The sequence below is a fragment of the Emys orbicularis genome, chromosome 11 (assembly GCF_028017835.1).
Source record: "Emys orbicularis isolate rEmyOrb1 chromosome 11, rEmyOrb1.hap1, whole genome shotgun sequence".
NCBI lineage: Eukaryota > Metazoa > Chordata > Testudines > Emydidae > Emys > Emys orbicularis.
Genome location: NC_088693.1, coordinates 58,970,232 through 58,994,383, shown reverse-complemented (window position 1 = coordinate 58,994,383; position 24,152 = coordinate 58,970,232). Strand labels below are relative to the sequence as shown.

The 24,152-nt window shown below is 46.0% G+C and overlaps 1 protein-coding gene across 1 annotated transcript in view; it reads left to right on the top strand.

Moving 5' to 3' along the window:
• Window positions 1-24,152, top strand: part of C2CD6 (C2 calcium dependent domain containing 6) — a 49,486-nt gene that overhangs the window by 13,468 nt on the left and 11,866 nt on the right. The window contains exons 6-9 of the mRNA XM_065412987.1: window positions 5,414-5,482; window positions 18,816-18,907; window positions 20,358-20,522; window positions 21,243-21,357. Of these exons, the coding sequence (XP_065269059.1) occupies window positions 5,414-5,482; window positions 18,816-18,907; window positions 20,358-20,522; window positions 21,243-21,357 (441 nt within the window). The remainder of the gene's footprint in view (window positions 1-5,413; window positions 5,483-18,815; window positions 18,908-20,357; window positions 20,523-21,242; window positions 21,358-24,152) is intronic.

The following is a 24,152-nucleotide window of genomic DNA, read 5'->3' as shown; positions in this document are numbered from 1 at the left end:
CTGCTGCTCTGGTGGTCCTGGGCAGCTGGCCCCCGGGACCACCCAAGCAGCAGTTGATGCGGCTGGCCCTGGGGACTGCCTGAGCAGCGGTGCTGGGGGCAGTTGGAGCAGCGGCTGGCCCCCCGGGCTTCACCCCCCAGCAGCGACCGGCCCCCCGGGGCTCTCCCCCTAAGATTCAATCAGGGGTATTTATGGTGTAAGTCATGGACAGGTCATGGGCCATGATTTTTTGTTTCTTGCCCATGACTTGTCCATGACTTTTATTAAAAATACCCATGATTAAATTGTAGCCTTAATAATCACCACAGCACTAGCAGTTCCATCTTCTTCATAGATGCAGCCTGCTTCCTCTCCATCGGCACCATCAAAAGTAACTCAACTGTCTGCATTGTGTCCTCCCCGTTTGCTTCCACCAACACCACCAGATACATCGTCAACGTTGATACTTTTGGGACAGCACTGTATGTCAGTCACCCATGCAGAGACCTCCATCAACATATACTGGGATTGCTCTGCCATTCATTGAGGGGAGTAATATTGCCTCATCTTCAGACACTGACCATGATAGTCCCACGTATCTGTCAAGGTCTTTCAAGTCACCATACAGATCATGCTCTAAGGATACATGAACCCTATTAGAACAGTATTATAAAGACTCCCCATTATGATGCCCACCACAATGGCAGTACAAAGACTGGGCTGTGCTCCTTGGCCCCACTTGGCCTCGTAGACCAGTGGCTCTCAACCTTTCCAGTCTACTGTGCCCCTTTCAGGAGTCTGATTTGTCTTGTGTACTCCCAAGTTTCACTTCACTTAAAAACTACTTGCTTACCAAATCAAACACAAAAATACAAAAGTGTCACAGCACACTATTACTGAAAAAAAATTGCTTACTTTCTCATATGTACCATATAATTATAAAATACATCAACGGGAAAATAAATATTGTACTTTCAGTGTATAGTATATAGAGCAGTACAAACAAGTCATTGTCTGTATGAAATTTTAGTTTGTAGTGACTTTGCTAGTGCTTTTTATGTAGCCTGTTGTAAAAGTAGGCAAATATTTAGATGAGTTGATGTACCCCCTGGAAGACCTCTGCATACCCCCATGGGTACATGTACCCCTGGTTGAGAACCACTGTCTTAAACTGCTCCAAGAGCATCTAGGTCTCTGTTGGCCACACAATGCAGGAGAAAGTCGCCTGCTCAAGCACTTACAGCAACAAGAGAAGATCCTCCTCCTAACCTGAAACAGTCTCTTTTTTGGAGCCCACAGAAGAAGAGGATGCTAGAGAGAAACGCCTGGATAGTCCCCCTCAGTATTTCTTTCTCTTCCCCAAGATCTCTTTTTCAAGATCTCAGTCGGAAGGTGTCCACATCTCTGGGAATACAGGTGGAGCTTGTGCAAGACAATCCACACAAACTATTGGATATCTTACAAACTTCCACTCTGGGAACGATTGCCCTTCCCATTAATGAAGTCTTGCTGGATTCCACAAAGACCCTTTGAGAGAGACTGGTTCTCTACCCAACCCACTGCCAAATGAGTGGACAGATGGTATCAGGTTCCCCAGCAAGAATCTGAATTTTTTTTTTACCCACATTGCCTCTTTCATGACTCTTTAGTGGTCACAGTGGTACACAAGCATTCAAGGCGGTCTTACCCCCTGGCTACCCTGAAGGATAAGGAGTAAGAGACTGAACTTGTACAGTAGAAAGGTTTATGCTACTGCAAGCCTTCAAATTGAGGGTGTCAAATGACCAGGGCTGTCCCTACCCATATGCAAAGTACGCAGCTATGTGCTGCTGCAGGCCCTGCTCCACCTCTTCCCCGTGGCTCCCACCCATGCTCCACGCCAGCCCCGCCTCTTCCCACCCCTACTCTGCCCCAGCCCTTCCCCCACTCCACCCCTTCCCCAAAGCCCCTGCCCCGCCTCTTCCTGCCCCTGCTCCACCCCAACCCCGCTCCCACTCCCCTGAGGACTGCAATAGGGAGCGGGCCTGCATTCACTGGCATTGGTAAGTGGAGCGACCTGGCCCCAGCCTGCTCTGCTCCCCTGGCTCCCAGCCGCGCTGCCAGTGAGTGCTGGGGGGCGGTTCCCCCCTGTCCCCCAAACCCCAAGGCTGGGAGCCAGGGAAGCGGAGCGGGTTGGGCCCAGGTCGCTCCACTTACCGCGGCCCCGTGAGTGTGGGGTCGGGCCTGCCCTGTACTCACCGGGCAGCAGGAAGTGGAGCGACCCAGCCCCAACCCGCTCCGCCGGCTCATGCTGGGGGGCGGTTTCCCCCTGCCCCCCAAGCCACCTCTCCTCCTCCCCTCCCCCCCCCCCCGCAGAGGCCTGGGGCCAGCTGCTCCCCTCCCCACCCGCAGAGGCCTGGTGCCCCACACAGCCTCCTCGTGGGGGGGTCTGCATAGGGCACAAAAATGGCTAGGGCCGGCCCTGCAAATGACCTGGCATTATTGTCCAAATGCACCTTTATTAACTAGTCAGCAATTTCAAAATTTGTGAACAACTGCTCGAAGAATATGGGATCACTTTTTGACTTTAGTCTTTGAGGGTCATCTCACAGCACAGACATCTCTCCAGGTGATTATCGACATGTCAGATACTATGTCATGTTCCGTGGCTTCAGCCATCTCAGTGAGATGCTCTTCTTGGTTGCAGACCTCCGGCATCCCAAAAGATCTACAAAATACAATAGAAGATCTGCTGTTTGAAGGTGCTAAACTGTTTTCTCAGAAGACCAGTGACACCATGTGCATGTTGAAAGATTCTCATGTGGTCCATTTGCTGGGTTTCTATATTCCCAGTAACAAAAAGGAAGCTGTTTAAGCCCCAAATGCGGGACAGATCTTACTACCAGAAGAAACCTGAATGTAGAGAAATCAACATTACAACCAACACAGCGAATAGGTTTCATAGGGGCAGATCTCTATGCCACAACTGCCATGGCTTACCTCCCAATGATGAACTGGTTCCGGTCCATAGTCTTTCTGTGTGAGAATCTCAAGTCTAACCCAAGGACAACAGTGCACTTGTGTCTACAACTGTTGGGACACATGGCTTTGTGCACATACATGATTCAGCATGTCAGACTGCACCTCAGATGTCTGCAGGCCTGGCTTCACTCAGTATATCATCCAAGCAGACATTCACTGGACACACTGCACGAATGGATCAGTCCCTGAATTGGTCGTTAGACCCTTACAATGTATGCAGGGGCTTCCTTTCCTACCACCAGAACAAACTGTGACTTTGGTAACAGATGCATCCAATGTGGTTGGGGGGGCCCCACCTGGGTCAGCTTCCAGACTCCAGTACTTTGGATGCCTCAGGAACTTTTGTTCCATGTAAATGTGCTGGAACTTTGAGCTATTTGTTGGGCCTGTGAGATGATCATTACTACCGTCAGGGAGCAGGTGGTTCAAGTTCTCAGCAGCAACACCACTGCTATGTTTTATCTGAACAAGCAGGGAAGTGTGAGGTCATCTCAGCTGTGCCAAGAAGCAGTCCACTTGTGAAACTTCTGTATAAAGAACAATAGCTTGCTAAAGGCTTTTCACCTTCCAGGGTGAAGAACGTTATTCCCTCAGCAGAAACTTCAGAGACCATCATGAGCGGTCAATAGGGAGGGATGTTCTCCAGCAAAACTTCTGTTAGAGGGGTTGTGCAATAATAGACCTCTTTGGAACCAACCTGAACAGCAACTGCAGGAGCTTCTGCTCCAGGGCAGGTCACAGCCCAGATTCCGTGACAGATGCCTTTCTTCTTCCCTGGTCGAACCATCTACTGTATGCATTCCCTCCAGTCCTTCTGATTCTGAGGGTGATCAGAAAATGAAAAATAGCCAAGGCAAACTTAATTCTTGTAGCACCTGCCTGCCTGACCTGGCCAAGATAGTACTGGTATACAGATCTATATCAGCTCCCCATTCGTGCACCTGTATCTCTACCTCTGGTCGAGGATCTCTTGTCTCAAAACCAAGGCAAGTCACTACACCCCAACTTACAGTCTCTTCACCTATTGGCATGGAAGATCTTATTTGAGCAGTGAGGAAAGTCTGCTCCTGTGATGTCCAAACCATTCTAGTGAACAGCAGAAAGGATTCCACCAACACCACATGTGCAGCAAAATGGAAAAGGTTTTAAATCTGGGAAGAATGTCATCAGCTATCTGCTGATAGAATAGAGATGAGACTCCTACTGCATTGTAAATCCTCTGGTCTCGTTATCAGATCAGTGAGAGTCCATTTGACGGTCGTGTATGCAGTACACCCAGCAGTGGATGGATTTTCCATCTTTTTTGCATCACTTGGTATCCATAAGTTATCCATATCCTTAAGTTTATGCCCAAAGTGATATTACTATTCCACCTCAACCAGACTAACATCTTCCAGTGTTCTTTCAAAAGCCTCATTCTTCCAAGGCTGAAGAGAAGCTTCATACCTTGGATGTTCGGAGTGCTCTGGCATTTTATGTGGACTTTCAGATCCTCTCCCAGGATGTTTGTAGCCTATGTTGACAGCATTAAAGGACCACCTGTTATAGGTCTGCGTTTTTCACATTGGATGTCAGATTGTATTAAATGTTGCTATGATCTGGCAAAGGTCTCTCCGCCACTGAGAATAACAGCCTACTCTACTAGGGTTCATTTCACTTCATCAGCCTTCTTGAGCAACATTGCTATAGTAGACATTTGTAAAGCAGCAATGTGGTCATTTATACATCCCTTCTCCATATACAGTACTACACTATTACTCAAGCTTCCTGAGAGGATGCCAACTTTGGCAAGTCATTATTGCAGTCTCTCTTGAAGTAGTCTGAAGTCCTACCACTTGTAAATAAACTGCTGGTGAGTCACCTACAGTGGAATATATATTTGCACAATCACTCAAAGGAGAAAAAAATGTACTTACCTGTACACTAACTGTTTGTTCTTTGAGATGTATTGTGCATATGTACATTCCATGACCCTCCCACCTTCCCTGCAGCTTTGGATTTAGTTTACCAGCTGTGCGAAGGAACAGAGAGGGAGATGGTGACCACGTCTCTTTATACCCTCAGCTTGGTACACAAGGATAGCAGGGGTGCACGTACTACCCAATGGTATGACGAGTAAAAGTCTCTGACTCAAGTACATTAGGTGCATGTACACCTACAGTGGAATGTACACGTGCAACACATCTTGAGGAACAACAGTTACTGTATAGGAAAGTAACTGTGGAGATTTTTGTATCCGTAATAGGAATTGCCTATTAAATAAGTAACATGTTAATAAAAAGGGTGTGTCATGTATTTTAACCCTTTGCTTACCATACTTGTACTTGTTTACCGTGGAACTTGTTTGTAAATGTATTTGCTGTAAGAGTTAATTACTTGTTACGTTTAAAAGAGAAAAATGTTTTATTTTCAGGTTTTCTGCACAGTAGAAGTGGAGTTTATGTTCTGCTATGGAAGTTTCGGATATGGCTACTCGCACCAGGTTCGGACCTTTTTTTTTTTTTGATCTGTTATAATTTTGGACTAGAGCTATTCCATTCCAAAGTTCAGACATTTATCACTTCCATAAAAATTTGTATTTGGGGATGATATTTTTCAAACTTGGATTAATCCTTATGTGGAATCCTTTTGTAAAGATTGAACAAAATTCATTGATATGGTATTTGAGTGGATGAAGATGAAAAAAGTTGTATGCTTAAAACTATATTATATAGTTTTATATATATATATATGGTGTTCATCTAGCTAGCAAATAAATTATAACAGTATAACTTGAGTTTTGTAATCTTGATACACTTTCACTGGGTGTATAGACCCCGTGCTGGCATGAGGTCTAAGGGTTAATGCAGCAACTACCAGCCAGTGCTGATTGGCACATCCTCGCAGCAACTAGGAGAATAAAAGAGCTGAGAACCAGAGGGACTGAGTGGCTGCCAGAGCAGCAAGCAGACTAGAGAAGGAAAGTCCTGCCAGCAAACTGGTGAGAAGCTACCCAGGGACAACTCTGTAGAGAGAGGATGACTGGAACCACAGGCTGAAGTAGCCCACAGAAGCAAAAGAGGTAGGAAGGAGCTCAGGGTACAGAAGGAGGAATTGTTGAGGACTGATTCTGGCATTGGGTTCCACTACTAATCCCTCAACAGAGACTTAAGAACCAAAAGGGGTTTGCAGGCCCCCCGAGGACCAACACTAGCTAGCCCCCGCCAAGTATAAGGGGAAACGTGTACATCACAGAAGGACTGAAATTAACACCCTTCATAGTCCAGAATAGGACCGCCACAGAGACTCATGCAAGAAGAGCTGACTCACAGTCCTGCTGGACCGAGCAAACTCTGTGCAATGCTCCGTCTGACCAAAGGGGGCACTGATACAGTAGCACACCAGCCCATATGTGGTACCGAAAGTGGGGTTTCACTGTGTCTGAGCCCCCAATAAGGCCTAAGATGGAGGAAGCACTCAGATTTCTAGCCCAGCAGTGGGCTGCTGCCTTGGATCAGCAAGCAATGGCCCAGGAGCAACAACAACAGATGCAGACCTTGACGCTACACTTGTTACAGGCCCAGCAGCGGCAAAATGACCTGCAAACAGTCTCTCACTGACAACAGCAGGAGGCCTGCCACCCAGGCCACGGCTCAACAGCAGAGCCAACAAAGGTTGGATATGTAGCCATCCAGCAACAGCAGCTGGGTAAATGTATGGGGGCAACACTTAGGATAGCACCACCCGCACTGGCTGGAGCTACGGCATAGTTGATGAGTTGGTCCAGCAGTCCTGTGCTGTCCAAGATGGGACCTGAGGATGACCTGGAGGCCTTTTAGGAGATCTTCGAACACCTCACCACCTGCACCCACTGGGACCCTGAGACCTGGATCATCCACCTAGCTTCTGTTTTGACCAGGGAACCACAGGCCCTCAACCAACAATCCGTCCTTGACTACCCAATGGTAAAGGCAGCCATATTTGACTGGCTGCAATTAAGTGAAGAGACTTGCTGCTATTTCAGAGAGCAGAGATGTAGCACATTCATGCAACTGCAGGCACTGGCAAAGAAATTCAAAGGTGTCAGCTGGAAGTGGATGAGACCTGAGGCTAGAACAGGGGTCGGCAACCTACGGCACGCGTGCCGATTCTGAGTGGCACGCAGCTCCCCGATGCAGTCCCGGCCCCCAGCCCCACTCAGCCCCCCCGCTCTCCCCTGCGGGGGCAGGAGGCAGAAGCTTGGTTCTGCGGCAGCCAAGCTTCCCCCCTCCCCCACTTCTTCCCCCAGTGTGGTGCTTTCCTGCCCCGCCTCCTCTCGGTCCCTGGCCAATCAGCTGATGGCCCTAGCGAGGGGGAGGGGGAAGAGCGGCAGCGTGCACACAGCTCCGTAGAGGACGCAGAGAGAGGTAGGGACGGAGCCTGGGGGAAGGGGGTGGAACAGGGCATATCCCTTCCAGCCCCTTGCCATGAGCCGCTCAGGGCAGGGGGCTGGGAGCACCCGCACGAGCCGAGCACCCTAGCCTTCTGCCTTGCAACCCCCCACACCCCATCCCTCTGCCCTGAACCCCCCCACCCTAACACACACCCAGCCTTCTGCCCTGCACCCCCACAGCCCCATCCCTCTGCCCTGAATTCCCCCCACACACACACTCAGCCTTCTGCCCTGCACCCCCCACACACCCCATCCCTCTGCCCTGAACCCCCCCACCCTAACACACACCCAGCCTTCTGCCCTGCACCCCCACAGCCCCATCCCTCTGCCCTGAACCCCCCACCCCAACACACACCCAGCCTTCTGCCCTACACCCCCCAGCCCTCTGCCCTGATCTCTGAACCCCCCCACACACATCCCAGCCTTCTGCCCTGAACCCCCTCCCCCAGCCCTCTGCCCTGACCCGTGAAACACCCCCACCCCCCAGGTCTGGGGTCCCGGCTGCAGGCCCTGATCAGCCTGTTGCTGGCCTAGGTGAACAGAACCCCAGGCTGGCAGCGAGCTGAGCAGGCTGGTGGCGTAAGATCAGCATTTTAATTTAATTTTAAATGACGCTTCTTAAACATTTTGAAAACCTTGTTTACTTTACATACAATAGTTTAGTTATATAATATAGACTTATAGAAAGAGACCTTCTAAAAACGTTAAAATGTATTACCGGCACGCGAAACCTTAAATTAGAGTGAATAAATGAAGACTCGGCACACCACTTCTGAAAGGTTGCCGACCCCTGGGCTAGAATGAGCAAGCAGATAGGTGAATTGGTCATCCTCGAACAGTTTCTCTGGGTCTTCTCCACAGCTGTGCAAGGGTGTGTTCAGAGGTACTAACCAGAGACTCTGGAAGAAGTGGTGAGGCTAGCAGGGAACTATTTGGAGGGTAATACCCCACAAACCTGACCCAGCAGGCCAGAGCCTGCCTCCTCTGGTTGGACTAGGGCTGCCCTTAAGGAGGTGGGGGGATGGCTGTTCTGAGACCAGGGCTGGCCTCACCCTTGACAGTCCGGACTCTGAAGGTCGCACCAGACCAAGATCCCGACTATCCTACTGTGACATTCTGTACTTTGTGGGAACACCCTACACCCCCATGTTCATCCTTATAATATGATTGTGTGGTATCCAATGCAAAGTTTGTCATGTTGGGTGTCTTCGGAGCGCTCATGATGCACTGAGCATTGTTGTTACAGTGATGTTATAGTAATGTTATAGGTTATAATTTCATGTATATAGTTATGAGGCTGAAAATGTATCCTCATGGCTTAAAGCAAGCCCAGGCAAAAACTCTCCAAGAGCGGAGCAGCAATTCACACCTCATCAGGGCATGTATGGGACAAACCCAGCCCAGCCTCACAGGAACAAAGGACACTGGCCTAGGCAACAACAAACCGATCTGTTGGACTCTCGAGTGAGTCACCCACCTTCTTTTGGTCAGTTTGGGACTGCGATGAGGTAGTGCTCACCTGACTCTGAAGTGGGCGAAGCCAAGAGGGAAGAAAGGACATGATAAAAGGGGGAGACGTTTGCCATGCTCTTCCTCTCTCTTCCACCTACACCTACAGACACCACACCAAGCGACTGAAGTGCTGATCAAAGGGGAGAGCCTGGCTGGAGCGCAACCAGCCAGCCTGTGGTGAGAAGCATCTAAGTTTGTAAGGGCATTGAAAGTGTTAAGATCAGTTTAGAATGCGTTTTGCTTTTATTTCATTTGACCAAATCTGACTTATGTTTTGACATATAATCACTTTAAATCATCTTTATAGTTAATAAATCTGTTTATTCTACCTGAAGCAGTGCGTTTGGTTTGAAGCGTGTCAGAGACTCCCCTTGGGATAACAAGCCTGGTACATATCAATTTCTTTGTTAAACTGATGAATTCCTATAAGCTTGCAGCGTCCAGCGGGCATAACTGGACGCTGCAAGATGGAGGTTCCTAGGGTTGTGTCTGGGACCGGAGATATTGACTAGTGTCATTCGGTTGCACAATCCAAGCAGCAGCTTACATGCCAGAGGCTGTACGTGAACAGCCCAGGAGTGGGTGTTCTCACAGCAGAGCAGGGTAAGGCTGGCTCCCAAAGTCAAGGTTTGGAGTGACCTAGCAGATCACCAGTCCAGATAACACCAGAGAGGAATGTCACACCCACCATTACAGGATTCACTAGGGAGGATGATCTGTTTCCAGTGTGAACAAGTGCATATCAAGAAAGATTGCCCAACCATAGAGTCTAGTTATGAGGCAGGCTTCTCTTTACCCAGCCTCAACCAAATGCTAGGCGGTTTGAAATTGACAACCATAATGAATGTTGACAAGCTAGAGTTATAAGCCCCAATGGACTCAGGTTGTGAACAAACCCCAGTGAGAGAAGATCTGCTGAGGAAAGCTGAAGTCCACTCAGAAGGCACAGTATCCTTAATGTGTCACCATGGGTACATGAGGGACTACTCCTGTACTAAAGTCCGTCTAACAGAGGTGGACAGTCTGGCCACCTCATGGTAGGCTTAGCATGTATTACCCAATCCTGTTGGGGTGGGATTGTCTTCACTTTCAGACTCTATTACAGATGCTCTTGAGAAGCTGAATGGAGATGGCTGGTGAAATAGAACAGACTCTGGGCGACCTCTTTCCCTTCAAGGACAATGACTTTTTCCTACCCCAATGAAGGCCTGGCGGACCAGGAATGAGAAACGCACTGCCAGATGTGAGGGACATGACCTATGCAAAAGCGACCAGTGTTGTTGTCTGGGTGAGTCAGACGACTCCCACTGGAATGGGTATTCCTAGAGTTCCATACCTGGAACGAGACCTAGTGGATGTGGGGAAGCTGTAGGGATCATCTGACCTGCAAGTCGAACAGCAGAGGAAAGATTCCTTCAGGAGAGTCTATGAAGAAGGCATAGCTCTTATAGATGGGGAAGTGGTGACACCTGAATTAGCCGCTCACTTGCCTTGTTTTGAGTTACGGGGAGACTTACTCTGTCGTCTAGCACAGAGTACGCTGGATGGTGAACTGTACATCCAACTCTTTGTATCCCACATATTCAGGCAGGAAATACTCAAGTTGGCCCATCAGGTACCAATGGTGAGCCACCTGGGCCAGGAGAAAACTCTCGGCTGTCTATTACCCTGTTTCTTTTGGCCCAGAATCCATATGAAGATAAGAGATTATTGTGCCTCCTGTCCTGATCGCCAACCGGAAATCCCCAAACAAGTGTGACTGGCCCCATTGGTTCCCCTTCTATTGGTGGAAGTCTCATTCAAGGGGGTAGAAGTACATGTCGTCATCACCTGTAGAGAAGAGTACTGCCAGTTATTAATACATACTGGCTGGCATTGACTATGTCACCTGCTAACCAGAACCAGTTCCTCTACAAACCACTATAGCCCTGGTAATAGCAACAGAGCTGTTAAAAATAGTTGTGAGAGTACATAAGAACATAAGTGTGACGTTGCACTCTATATGATTTTATGAAAGTATGCTGATGAGTGTGAATATAATGTAACTAAAATATGCTTTATGCAAAAGGTCTCTTGTAAGGTATCATTACAAAGCTTTTAATTTACTGAGTGTGATCATCCTATTTGTATAAATGTATAACTCTTGTATCTGAAACTAGAAATATGAAATATAACTCTGAGGGCCTATTGTAATTATGCAAAGTGTGGGCCATTAATGGTGGTTTGGAATGTTGATGGCTCCCATTAACCAGGACAATTGACTGTAGATGGCTCTGTTTTACTTCTAAGTCTTCCTGTATACCTGTGTGCTGGCAAGTGGGTAATGAACTCTTACAGTGACATGTGATCATGTCACCTGAACTGGAATCCATCTTTAACCTGGTGTTTTTCCATTGAGAAGGAGGGGTGGGAACCTAGAGGGACAAAGGATTCCCGCCTTATGCAAAAGATATATAAGTGGGTGGAACAGAACAAATGGGGTGGCCATCATGAGAAATCCCCTAGCTACCACCTGAGCTGGAACAAGGGCTGTACCAGGGGAAAGGATTGTGCCCAGATTAGGAAGACGTCCAGTCTGTGAAAGAAGCTTATTGAAACATCTCTGAGGGTGAGATTTTATCTGTATTCAGTTTTATTACTGTACTAGGCTTAGACTTGCGTGTTTTATTTTATTTTGCTGGTAATTCACTTTGTTCTGTCTGTTACTACTTGGAACCACTTAAATCCTACTTTCTGTATTTAATAAATTCACTTTTTACTTATTAATTAACCCAGAGTATGTATTAATACCTGGGGAGGCAAACAGCTGTGCATATCTCCCTATCAGTGTTATAGAGGGTGAACAATTTGAGTAAAACGGATTTATTTGGGGTTTGGACCCCATTGGGAGTTGGCCATCTGAGTGTTAAAGACAGGAACACTTCTTAACCTGCTTTCAATTAAGCCTACAGCTATTAGGGGATGTGGTTCAGACCTGGGTCTGGGTTTGCAGCAGGCTAGTGGGTCTGGCTCAAACCAGGCAGGGCACTGAAGCTTTCAGTTAAGTCTGCAGCTTTGGGGCACGTGGTTCAGACCCTGGGTCTGTGTTGGAGAAGACTGGCGTATCTGGCTCAACAAGACAGGGTGCTGGAGTCCCAAGCTGGCAGGGAAAGCAGGGGTAGAAGTAGTCTTGGCACATCAGTTGGCAACCCAAGGGGGTTTCAGTGATCCAACTCATCACAATAAGAATGGCCATACTGGGTCAGACCAAAGGTCCATCTAGCTCAGTATCCTGTCTTATGACAGTGACCAATGCCAAGTGCTTCAGAGGGAATGAACAGAACAGGTAATCATCAAGTGATCCTTTCCCTTTCGTCCATTCCCGGCTTCTGGCAAACAGAAGTTACGGACACCATCCCTGTCCATCCTGGCTTATAGCCACTGATGGACCTATCCTCCATGAATTTAGCTAGTTCTTTTTTGAACCTGTTATAGTCTTGGCCTTCACAACATCCTCTGGCAAAGAGTTCCACAGGTTGACTGTGTGTTGTGTGAAGAAATACTTCCTTTTATTTATCCGAGGGGTAGCCGTGTTAGTCTGGATCTGTAAAAAGCAACATCATTCACCCACGAAAGCTTATGCTCCAATACGTCTGTTAGTCTATAAGGTGCCACAGGACTCTTTGTTGCTTTTTTCCTTTTATTTGTTTTAAACCTGCTGCCTATTAATTATATTTGGTGACCCCTAGTTCTTGTGTTAGGAGGAGGAGTCAATAACTCTTCCTTATTTTCTTTATCCACACCAGTCATGATTTTATATACCTCTATCTTATCCCCCCTCAGTCGTCTTTTTTACAAGCTGAAAAGTCCCAGTCTTATTAATCTCTCCTCATATGGAAGTTGTTCCATGCTCCTAATCATTTTTGTTGCCCTTTCCTGAACCTTTTCCAATTCCAATATATCTTTTTTGAGATGGGGTGACCACATCTGCAGGCAGCATTCAGGATGTGGGTGTACCATGGATTTATATAGAAGCAATATGATATTCTCTGTTTTATTATCTATCCTTTTCTTAATGATTCCCAACATTCTGTTAGCTTTTTTGACTGCCACTGCACATTGAGTGGATGTTTTCAGAGAACTATCCACAATGACTGCAAGATCTCTTTCTTGAGTGGTGACAGCTAATTTAGACTCCATCATTTTATATGTATAGTTGGGATTATATTTTCCAATGTGCATTACTTTGCATTTATCAACATTGAATTTCATCTGCTATCTTGTTGCCCACTCACCCAGATTTGTGAGATCCCTTTGTAACTCGTTGCAGTCCGCTTTGGACTTAACTATCTTAAGTAGTTTTGTATCATCTGCAAATTTTGCCACCTCACTGTTTACCCCTTTTTCCAGATCATTTATGAATATTTTGAATAGTATTGGTCCCAGTACAGACCCATGAAGGACACTATTTACCTCTCTCCATTCTGAAAACTGACCATTTATTCCTACCCTTTGTTTCCTATCTTTTAACCAGTTACTGATCCATGAGAGGACTTTCCCTCTTATCCCATGACAGCTTATTTGGCTTAAGAGCTTTTGGTGAGGGACCTTGTCAAAGGCTTTCTGAAAATCTAAGTACACTGTATCCACAGGATCACCCTTGTCCACATGCTTGTTGACCCCCTCAAAGAATTCTAGTAGAGTGGTGAGGCATGATTTCCCTTTACAAAAACCATGTTGACTCTTCCCCAACAAATCATGTTCATCTATGTGATGATAGTTCTTTACTATAATTCTGTTCTTTACTATAGTTTCAACCAGTTTTCCCGGTACTGAAGTTAGGCTTACTGGCCTGTAATTGGCAGCATAGGCGCTGACTCCGTGAGTGCACCAGCGCACACTTGGGGGAAGGGGCGGAACTGGGCAGGAAGAGGTGGGGGTGGGCGGAGGCAAGGCGGGGATGGGAAGAGGCAGGTCAGTGGTGGGAGCTTGGGGGAAGAGGGTGGAGTGGGGCCTAGGGCTGAGCGGGGGTTGAGCACCCCTGGGGAAAGTTGGAAGCCGGCACCTGTGATTGCTGGGATCACCTCTGAAGCTTTTTTTAAAAAATTGAGCGGGGGTTGAGCACCCCTGGGGAAAGTTGGAAGCCGGCACCTGTGATTGCTGGGATCACCTCTGAAGCTTTTTTTAAAAAATTGGCATCACATTAGCTATCCTCCAGTCATCTGGTACAGAAGCTGATTTAAATGATAGGTTACACACCACCGTTAGTAGTTCTGCAATTTCACATTTGAGTTCCTTCAGAATTCTTGGGTGAATACCATCTGGTCCTGGTGACTTATTACTGTTTAGTTTATCAATTTGTTCCAAAACCTCCTCTAATGACACCTCAGTCTGGGACAGTTCCTCAGATTTGTCACCTAAAAAGAATGGCTCAGGTCTGGCAATCTCCCTCAGATCCTCAGCCATGAAGACTGATGCAAAGAATTCATTTAGTTTCTCCGCAATATCCTTATCATCCTTGAGTGCATCTTGATCGTCCAGTGGCCCCACTGGTTGTTTAGCAGGCTTCCTGCTTCTGATGTACTTAAAATAAAGTTTGCTGTTACTTCTTGAGTCTTTGGCTAGCTGTTCTTCAAATTCCTTTTTTGCTTCCTAATTATATTTTTACTCTTCATTTGCCAGTTTATTATGCTCCTTTCTATATTCCTCATTAGGATTTAACTTCCATTTTTTAAAGGATGCCTTTTTGCCTCTCACTGCTTCTCTTACTTTGTTGTTGAGCCACAGTGGCACTTTTTTGGTTCTCCTACTACGTTTTTTAATTTGGGGAATACATTTAAGTTGAGCCTCTATTATGGTGTCTTTAAAAAATTTCCATGCAGCTTGCAGGGATTTCACTTTTGGCCCTGTACCTTTTAATTTCTGTTTAACTAACTTCCTCATTTTTATATAGTTCCCCTTTCTTAAATTAAAAACTACCATGTTGGGCTGCTGTGGTGTTTTCCCCACCACATATATAATTTAATTATATTATGGTCACTATTACCAAGTGGTTCGACTATATTCCCCTCTTGGACCAGATCCTTGCTCTACTTAGGACTAAATCAAGAATTGCCTCTCCCCTTGTGGATTCCAGGACTAGCTGCTCCAAGAAGCAGTAATTTAAAGTGTCAAGAAACTTTGTCTCTGCATCCCATCCTGAGGTGACATGTATCCAGTCAATATGGGGATAGTTGAAATCCCCCATTATTATTATTGAGTTTTTTATTTTTATAGCCTCTAGTCTCCCTGAGCATTTCACAGTCACTATCACCATCCTTGTCAGGTGGTTGGCAGTATATCCCTACTGCTATATTCTTATTATTCAAGCATGGAATTACTGTCCATAGAGATTCTATGGTACAGTTTGGTTCATTTAAGATTTTTACTTCATTTGACTCTACCCTTTCTTTCACATATAGTGCCACTTCCCCACCAGCATGACCTGTTTTGTCCTTCTGATATATTTTGTACCGTGGTATTACTGTGTCTCACTGATTATCCTCATTCCATCAAGTTTCTGTTAGTTACTCTCCTGTGGAAAACCATACAGTAACTCCTCGCTTAACGTTGTAGTTATGTTCCTGAAAAATGCTGCTTTAAGCAAAACAATGTTAAGCAAATCCAATTTCCCCATAAGAATTAATGTGGGGGGGAGGAGGGTTAGGTTCCAGGGAAATTTTTTTCACCAGACAAAAGACTATATTGTGTACATATACACACACATACACAGTATAAGTTTTAAACAAACAATTTAATAGTGTACATAGCAATGATGATTGTGAAGCTTGGTTGAGGTGGTGGAGGAAGAGGGTGGGATATTTCCCAGGGAATGCCTTACTATTAAATGATGAACTAGCACTTGGCTGAGCCCTCAAGGGTAACACATTGTTAATGTAGCCTCACATTCTACAAGGCAGCATGAAGGGAGGGAGGGGAGACAGCATGGCAGAGAGAGACAGTGACATACACCCTGTGTGTGAGAGAGAGAGAGATGCGCATTGCCCCTTTAAGTACGCTGACCGCACTCTAAGTGCATTGCCATTTTAATTAGATCAGCAAGCCAGCAAGCTCCCTCCATCCTGAGCCCTGTCCTATCCCCCCCTGCTCTATGGAGATGGGGTAAGCGGGGGGGACAGGAGTAGGGGGAAGGGGGACACCCTGACATTAGCACCCTTCTTCTCCCCCTCTTCCCCCCGCACAGCTATCAGGAGCTCCCAGGAGCAGCTCCAAGGCAGAGGGAAGGAGCAGCACATGGCAGTGAGGGGAGGGACAGCTGAACTGCCCGGCAATTGATAGCCTGCTGGGCGGCTGCCGCTCAGGGAACTTAGGGGAGCGGAGAGCTGATGGGGGGGGCTGCCGGCCCATCCTGGTTCCAAGCCCCCACCAGCTAGCTGCAACGGGCTTCTTTTCCTGCAAGCAGTGGACAAAGCAGGCAGCTGCAAAACAACGTTATAGGGAGCATTGCGCAACTTTAAACAAGCATGTTCTCTAATTGATCAGCAACGAAACAACGTTAACCAGGACGACTTTAAGTGAGGAGTTACTGTACATAATAATTGAAAAGGAGTGCCTTGCAGTGAAGTGGGCTAGTGAGACACTAAGATACCATCTACAAGGCAACCACTTTAAGCTGGTGACTGACCACACCCCACTAAAATGATTGAACTACATGAAAGAAATAAACACAAGAGTAATGAAGTGTTACCTTGGCCCACAATCCTCCTCCTCAGTTGAGCATTGCCCTGGCTGTCAAAACAAGAATGAGGATTTCTTCTCCCAAGAAGTGGGGAGCACTTCTTCCACAGAGAACGCTTCCGTCCAAAGGGGGGAAGTCTGTTGTGGGGTGAATAAACCCCCATGCTGATCTGGCCACCAAGGAGATAATGCAGCAACTGCCAGCCAGAGCCAGTTGGCATCCTCTCAGCAGCTCAGAGAATAGAAGAAGCAGTGGTGGGGAGGGCAGCTGTCAGAGGAGTAAACAGACTAGAGAAGGAAAGTCCTGCCAGCAAACGCGTGAAAAGCCACCCAGAGACAACACCTTAAAGAAGGTATGACTGGAACCACAGTCTGAGGAAGTAGGAAAAGGTTCAGGGTATGGCAGGAGGAATTGTTGAGGATTGATTCTGCCTGCCTGGTTTAAGGGTCCTGGGCTGGAACCCAGAGAAATGGATGGCCCTGGGCTCCCCTACTGTTCCCTCAACAGAGGCTTAAGAACCAAAAAGGGTTTTCAAGCTCCCGGAGGACCAGGACCAGCTAGCCCCCACCAAGCATAAGGGGAAACCCATACACCCCAGAGGGGCTAAAACTAACACCCTTCACAGAATGGGATTGCCATCAAGACTCAGGCAAGAAGGGCTGAGTGACCATCCTGCGGATCCAAGCAGACTTTGTGCAATGCTCCGTCCCACATCAGCGCACCAGCCCACAATAATTGTAATTATCTCTACACTTTCTACATATATCCTATAATGGGGAGCGCTCACCTTGTAAGTGCCTGCTGCTGCTTGTGGTATTGCAGACCTTTTCCTGCTTCTGGCACCCCTTTGTTGGTTGTCAGCCTTGCCTGGCAGGTCTTCAGTGGCTTGGCCCTCCAGCCAGGTCACCCAGTCAAAATAAACCCCTTCTGGGGTTGCAGAGAGTCCAACAAAACTGTGTATCTGCCCTCACCAGTGTCTTCAGCCCTCTGTCTGGGCCCTTTAAATTCATCCCTTCACTTAGGCTTCCAAAGGAGCCTTGTGCCCTTCTCAGGGTTTAGACTACTTCGCTGGTGAGCAGTTGGGGGAACAAGGGCCCACCCACTACTCCGGCTTTCAACACAAGGACCCTATAAACAGCAGCTACATACCACTCACTTCAATTAATTGCTGCTTGTTCCCTGGGCCTCTTCCCACCTGGCACCTTTATATTCAGCCCTTTCATTAGAGTTAAAGTTCTCAGGTTCTCTCTCCAAGCTTAAGCAAAATGCAGCCAGAACCAAACTCTGATTGTCCCTCAAGCTTCTTTGGCTAGAGAGGCACATCCTTCCTTGCTCCTGTAATCTCAGCTAGGAACTGACCTGCTAAGGCCCTGCATCTCCTTTTATCTGAGCCAGCTGGCCTAAGATTGGCTGCTTCCATGCAGCCTCTCTAGGCAGGCCTGGAGGATCCACCTTCGCAGCTCCTTTCCTGGGGTGGGTGTGTAGTAGACCACAGGGCCTCCAGCAGGGAACCATGAAGGCCTGGTATACCCTGTCACACATCCCCATAAAACTTATGGAAAAAACTCAGGAACCCTTGAAGAAGTGAAGCTTGATTTTTTTTTTTAAGTGAATCTTTTTCAGCAGTATGAAAGGCCAAGATAAGCCAAAAAGACATTAGAAAAATCAGAAATTTGAATGACCTAGAAGTTTTTATACCCCCATGTCTGTAATATTCCTTGTGTGATTTGTCCCAAACTTTCTCAAAAGTTTCTTTCCTAGAATGGGATGTGGCATAAGAAATTTCAGATAGGTTAGTTTGGTTTTAGTGAGATAAGGTTTGGTTTTGAAAATCAGTCTTCTAATGAGAAACTAACTTTAGCCTTAATTATGGAGGAACTAACATCCTTCTATAATAGGAACCATGTGAGTGGGTTTTACAAAATATTTCAGTTATAGTACTATGCAACCCACAAGTTGGTTTCAGTAATTGGCTTTGATAAATTATTAGCAAAACGGTACCTTATCCTCACTTGCTCACTGTACAGCTTTTTCTTGTGTCCTTCCAAATTTTTCAGTCTCTCTGGTTTTATTGAAGGTTTCAGATATTTCCTGAGTCCATCAAATCGTTGGGTGGTACTGTCTACAATATCAATGCTAATTATTCACTTTAATAGCAGTATTTTCCTTCTGTAGCTGAAACATTCTGCAGCAGATCTTCGGAAGACCACTAAACATTCCATGTTTATTCGGATTCCACCACCTGAAGACAGAACAGATCCTCAAAGGTTCTTAAGAATCATTTTTGTTAGTGATATTTAAAAATACCATGGACATCTATGTATCTGTCCACGTGTTGTTTATATGACATTTCATGATGTAACTATTGCAAGTAAGTACTATTCATTCAGCAATCATACTTTCTGCATCACTGGGGAAATAAATTTTCTAATAGTCAACCTACATTGGAGAAATTAGGATCATACTTCTTTGTCTTCCTCTCATCTATTCTGCATGAAGGCAAGGAGGAAAGGAAAGGAGAGTTCCCCAAGACTTTCTCCTTTCCCCCACCTCTGCAACCATAACACTTCAGTAACGGCCAGTGGAGCTCCCTGACTGTATGGAGTACTTGCTAAGGGCCAGATCCTGCAACAGGATCTGCAGGAGTGTACCTCTATACCCCCATTGAAGTCAGTTGGGCTCCATGCAAGCACAGGGTCTGCTCATATGGATTCTGTTGCAGGATCGGATTCTTAGTGATTGGCACTTCATTCACAGGCAGAGTGAGCAGAACACTGATTTCTTCCTTGCAGATTTAGTGTCTGGGTATGAAAGCTACCAGTCAAGGCTCCCATCTGTTGTACATGTGCTTTCTGAGCCCTAACTATGGAATGGGCCTGACAACCTTCTTCCATTCCTACAGAGGTATTATGGCTCTTCTCTCTCTCTCTATCTCTCCCCTACACTATCAGCAGGAGAACAGAGGTTCATGATTGAGTCACAGACATGGTATCATGATAACACATGTTGAAAATGGTCAGAACCATCAATTTAGTCCAGAAACTTGTCAATCATCTCAACATGTCTATTTGTCTGCTTGTGACATAATACTGTCACATGGCCATGCAGGCTGATGGGATGGCTCCAAAATGCAAAGCCAAATGGCAAACATTTCATAATTAAAAAATAAATTAATGTACAACCATCAAAATTGTTTGGTGTTCCCAATAACACAATAGGCCATGGAAATCACTGCTGTGAGGGTATGTTCTAAGTACAAAAATGATGAAGCATGAAAAATACCGCTTTTATAGCCTGATAATGGATCTTTACAAAATAGAATTTTATAAAAAATTATAAAATGATTTTTCTCTTAGCTGAGAGAGAGCATGAGAAATTTCAAACTAAAGGTCATTTTTTTCAGAAAATGTGTGAAAACAATGACTTATACAGCGTGCTTTCTTAACCATAGCTATAGCATTGTTTTTTTAATTCAAGAATAATCACTTTGGAGCCATCTGTCATCATTGAGATGAGGGACTTCTCTTCCCCTTCGAAAATAAAATCTTAACATCTAAGGTCCTGTGGGGGAAAAAACATCTAATTTATTACCTGTGACATTACAGTGACCCTGAAGTAGCATAGAGATTATTCATTGTTTTTGTAAAGATGATTTGTGCATTATCCTTACACAATTTTCTTTTACTACTGATCTTATAATGGTTTGTTTTATTGCAGTAATATTACCACATCACAACACATGGGATACCCAGCATTCTTATCCCCAGATCTGAATGTGAGAGAAGAGACTCTTGAGAAGGATATTCCTACAACATCTGGTGTGCCTTCTGATGGTTTAGAAATGTTTCAGAGTGTTCTGAATAGAATGTCTCCTCGAAAAAGGCAAGAAATGTGCACTTTTGTACAGAGGAGACAAAATGGATTCCTTCTTATTTAACTTGTGCCCTTAGCCTCGTTGTTCTTTAAAAAAGTAGTAGTAATAGTTTTGATATGGGGGCATGAGTAGGTACTTACTGTTTCTGCCTTCATGCTGTGCAAAATCATGCTTCACAATCTACACTGATGGCAGCACAGTCACATGCAATTTTTCTCTTTATCTGCTAATTTTACTATCTGTGACTTGATTATACCAGTGCAGACATTCACCCAGAAAAGATTTTGTTAGGAAATAGACAGAGCGTTGGTCTTATAAATAAAGGTAGAACCAGAGTAAAGCTAATGTGCTACAGTCATTTATGGAAGTACTCAAAGAAGAGGAGCAAATAGGAATGAGAAGAGGATGACCTCTTTGATGAGCATCTTAGTTGTAATTGCTGTCACCTCTGTCTGTTTGAGAGCATAGTGGAAGAATACCCTTCAAATTGCACTGGTGGGACTGTCATTAAAACAAAGTGAGTTGGTGAGGAGAATGTCTATTGTAGTGATATATATGTACTGAATCTAGAGTTCTTATGTTTTTTAACTGTACAGCAGTTGTAAATGCCAAAAAATGTGAGTTCATGCAATAAGCTCTTTGGCCTTTTCCATAGTTACATGCTGTAGTCACTGATGAACAACCCTGCAAGGTTAGATATAAATGTCTTAACTGATTCTTCACTTTAGATTGGAAAAAATGAAAAAGGAATATCGGGGTCTGAAAACATGGCCCGAAAAGGCTGAGTATTTAGACCAACTCATCATGAAAAGGGGACCTAAAATGACAACAGAGCAGAATATGGTAACTAGAGAGCACGTAGAAAGCATTCTGTATACACTTTATTATTGTTGCTTTTCTTATTGGCGAAACATTACCATTAAATAAGACTAATTTTCATTAAATTTTGAATTTATGTAAAGCTCAGTACAAATTGGAGAACATGTTAGTGCATGCGAGTATTTCTCAAACACTATCCTTCTAAGTCACTTATTAGTAACAGATGAATTGATGCTGGTCTTTCTGTTTAACCCACTCAAGTAGCTAACAGGACAGAGTTAAGGTTGTTTGGGTGCCCTAACATAGCATTTCCATACTTTAAGTGTTTAGAGTTTCTTTTAAGTTTAATCTTAACTTTGAATTTCCTGGGTTTATAATGCTTGATTTGGGGATAATTACATCATTCTCTCTCTTTCTTTCTCCCTGCACACAGTTGGAGGAGAAACAGATTATGAACTTCACTTTATATTGCGTTGAACACATCTAAACTTGCTCAAAATCTGCCTGTTTTACTGAATTTCACATAATTGCCTTGCCCTGCAAAGTGTTTCAAATCTCCTTAAAGGACTGTCACCAAGCGCTATTAAGATTGCATTCTGGGATTTTGAATGATTCTCAACTGCTTGCTCGTCCCCATGGAACAATGGGCCTTCTACCGAAACACCCACATGGGGGATGGGGCAAGCATGATTACTGGGGGCAGTCTGTAGCTCTTGGTTTAAGCACATAGCTCAGAGAGAGACCGTACTTAAGTGCAGAGTTGTGCTCTGTGCATGAGGGCCAATTATCACCACATATAACAGTGGTCCCCAAGCTTTTCACTGTCATGCCTCCCGCTTACCCTATCTGGGCCTCCCCCCGGGAGTAGGGCCACAACTTGGGGGCGGGGGGGGGGCACGTGGACAGGGGTAAGGAGACTGAGGCTGTGGCCACAGCTGGGGGCAGGGCTGGGGCTGGGAATGGAGCCACGGCCAGGGCTGAGGCTGGGGGCAGGAGCGGGAGCGGAGCCGCAGCCAGGAGCCAGGGCCATAGCAGAGATGGGGGTGGAGCAGGGCTTGGTGGCACTCCCTCCCTGCCCCCCGTAGGAGCTGGCCCAGGCCCTGCCCCCCCCCGAACGTTCCTCCATGCCCCCCTAGGGGGGCATGCCCCACAGTTTGGGGACCACTGATATATAAGAAGGACGTGCAGGGTGTACTTTGCCTAGCTAGAAACACTGACAAACTTTGGAGATGAGAAATGGGGAGGATGCATCTCAGAACTTTTGTTGTTTTCAGAGATCTGTATCTCTCTCGAGTACTTTAACCGTAAAATCTTGTTGGTTAAGAAATTCTTTTGCGAAACCTGTGTTCCTTGCTTTCCTGCCTCATTGTCCCAGATCAGATAAACTAGAAGCCCAGCGTGCTCACAGCCTATGTGGAACTCTGGGCGAACATGTATAAGTGACTGGGAGTTCCTGGAAGATCTTCCGTTTCTCGGAGACTCTGGTTTGCAGGTCTAGGGTGGCTTGGTGGTGGTGCCCCACTTTCAATGGATGAGCATCAGACAAGTCTCCCACAGTATTCTTGCCAGCAAGTTAAAGAAGTATGGGCTGGATGAATGGACTATGAGGTGGATAGAAAGCTGGCTAGATCATCGGGCTCAGTGGGTAGTGATCAATGGCTCCATGTCAAGTTGGCAGCCGGTATCAAGCAGAGTGCCCAAAGGGTCAGTCCTGGAGCCGGTTTTGTTCAATATCTTCCTTAATGATCTGGAGGATGGCGTGGATTGCACCCTCAGCAAGTTTGCAGATGACACTAAACTGGGAGGAGTGGTAGATACGCTGCAGGGTAGGGATAGGCTACAGAGGGACCTAGACAAATTAGAGGATTGGGCCAAAAGAAATCTGATGAGGTTCAACAAGGACAAGTGCAGAGTCCTGCACTTAGGAAGGAAGAATCCCATGCACTGCTACAGACTAGGGACCGAGTGGCTTGGCAGCAGTTCTGCAGAAAAGGACCTAGGGGTTATGGTGGATGAGAAGCTGGATATGAGTCAACAGTGTGCCCTTGTTGCCAAGAAGGCAAACGGCATTTTGGGCTGTATAAGTAGGAGCATTGCCAGCAGATCGAGGGATGTGATCATTCCCCTCTATTCAGCATTGGTGAGGCCTCATCTGGAGTACTGTGTCCAGTTTTGGGCCCCACACTACAAGAAGGATGTGGAAAAATTGGAAAGAGTCCAGCGGAGGGCAACAAAAATTATTAGGGGGCTGGAGCATATGACTTATGAGGAGAGGCTGAGGGAACTGGGATTATTTAGTCTGCAGAAGAGAAGAATGAGTGGGGATTTGATAGCTGCTTTCACTACCTGAAAGGGGGTTTCAAAGAGGATGGATCTAGACTGTTCTCAGTGGTACCAGATGATAGAACAAGGAGTAATGGTCTCAAGTTACAGTGAGGGAGGTTTAGGTTGGATATTAGGAAAAACTTTTTCACTAGGAGGGTGGTGAAGCACTGGAATGGGTTACCCAGTTACTCTCCTTCCTTAGAGGTTTTTAAGGTCAGTCTTGACAAAGCTCTGGCTGGGATGATTTAGTTGGGGATTGGTCCTGCTTTGAGCAGGAGGTTGGACTAGATGACCTCCTGAGGTCCCTTCAAACCACTTAGAATCATAGAATATCAGGGTTGGATCTATAGATGTGTTCTAAGACCCCAGAGATAGAAACACTGAATGTGCCCAGACCCAGTTGACTTAGAAGCAAGTGATAGTAACCCTGCAATTGGGTCCACTTACAACTGACTAGTGACCATACAGAGCAATACTGGGCCAGTTTGTAATAA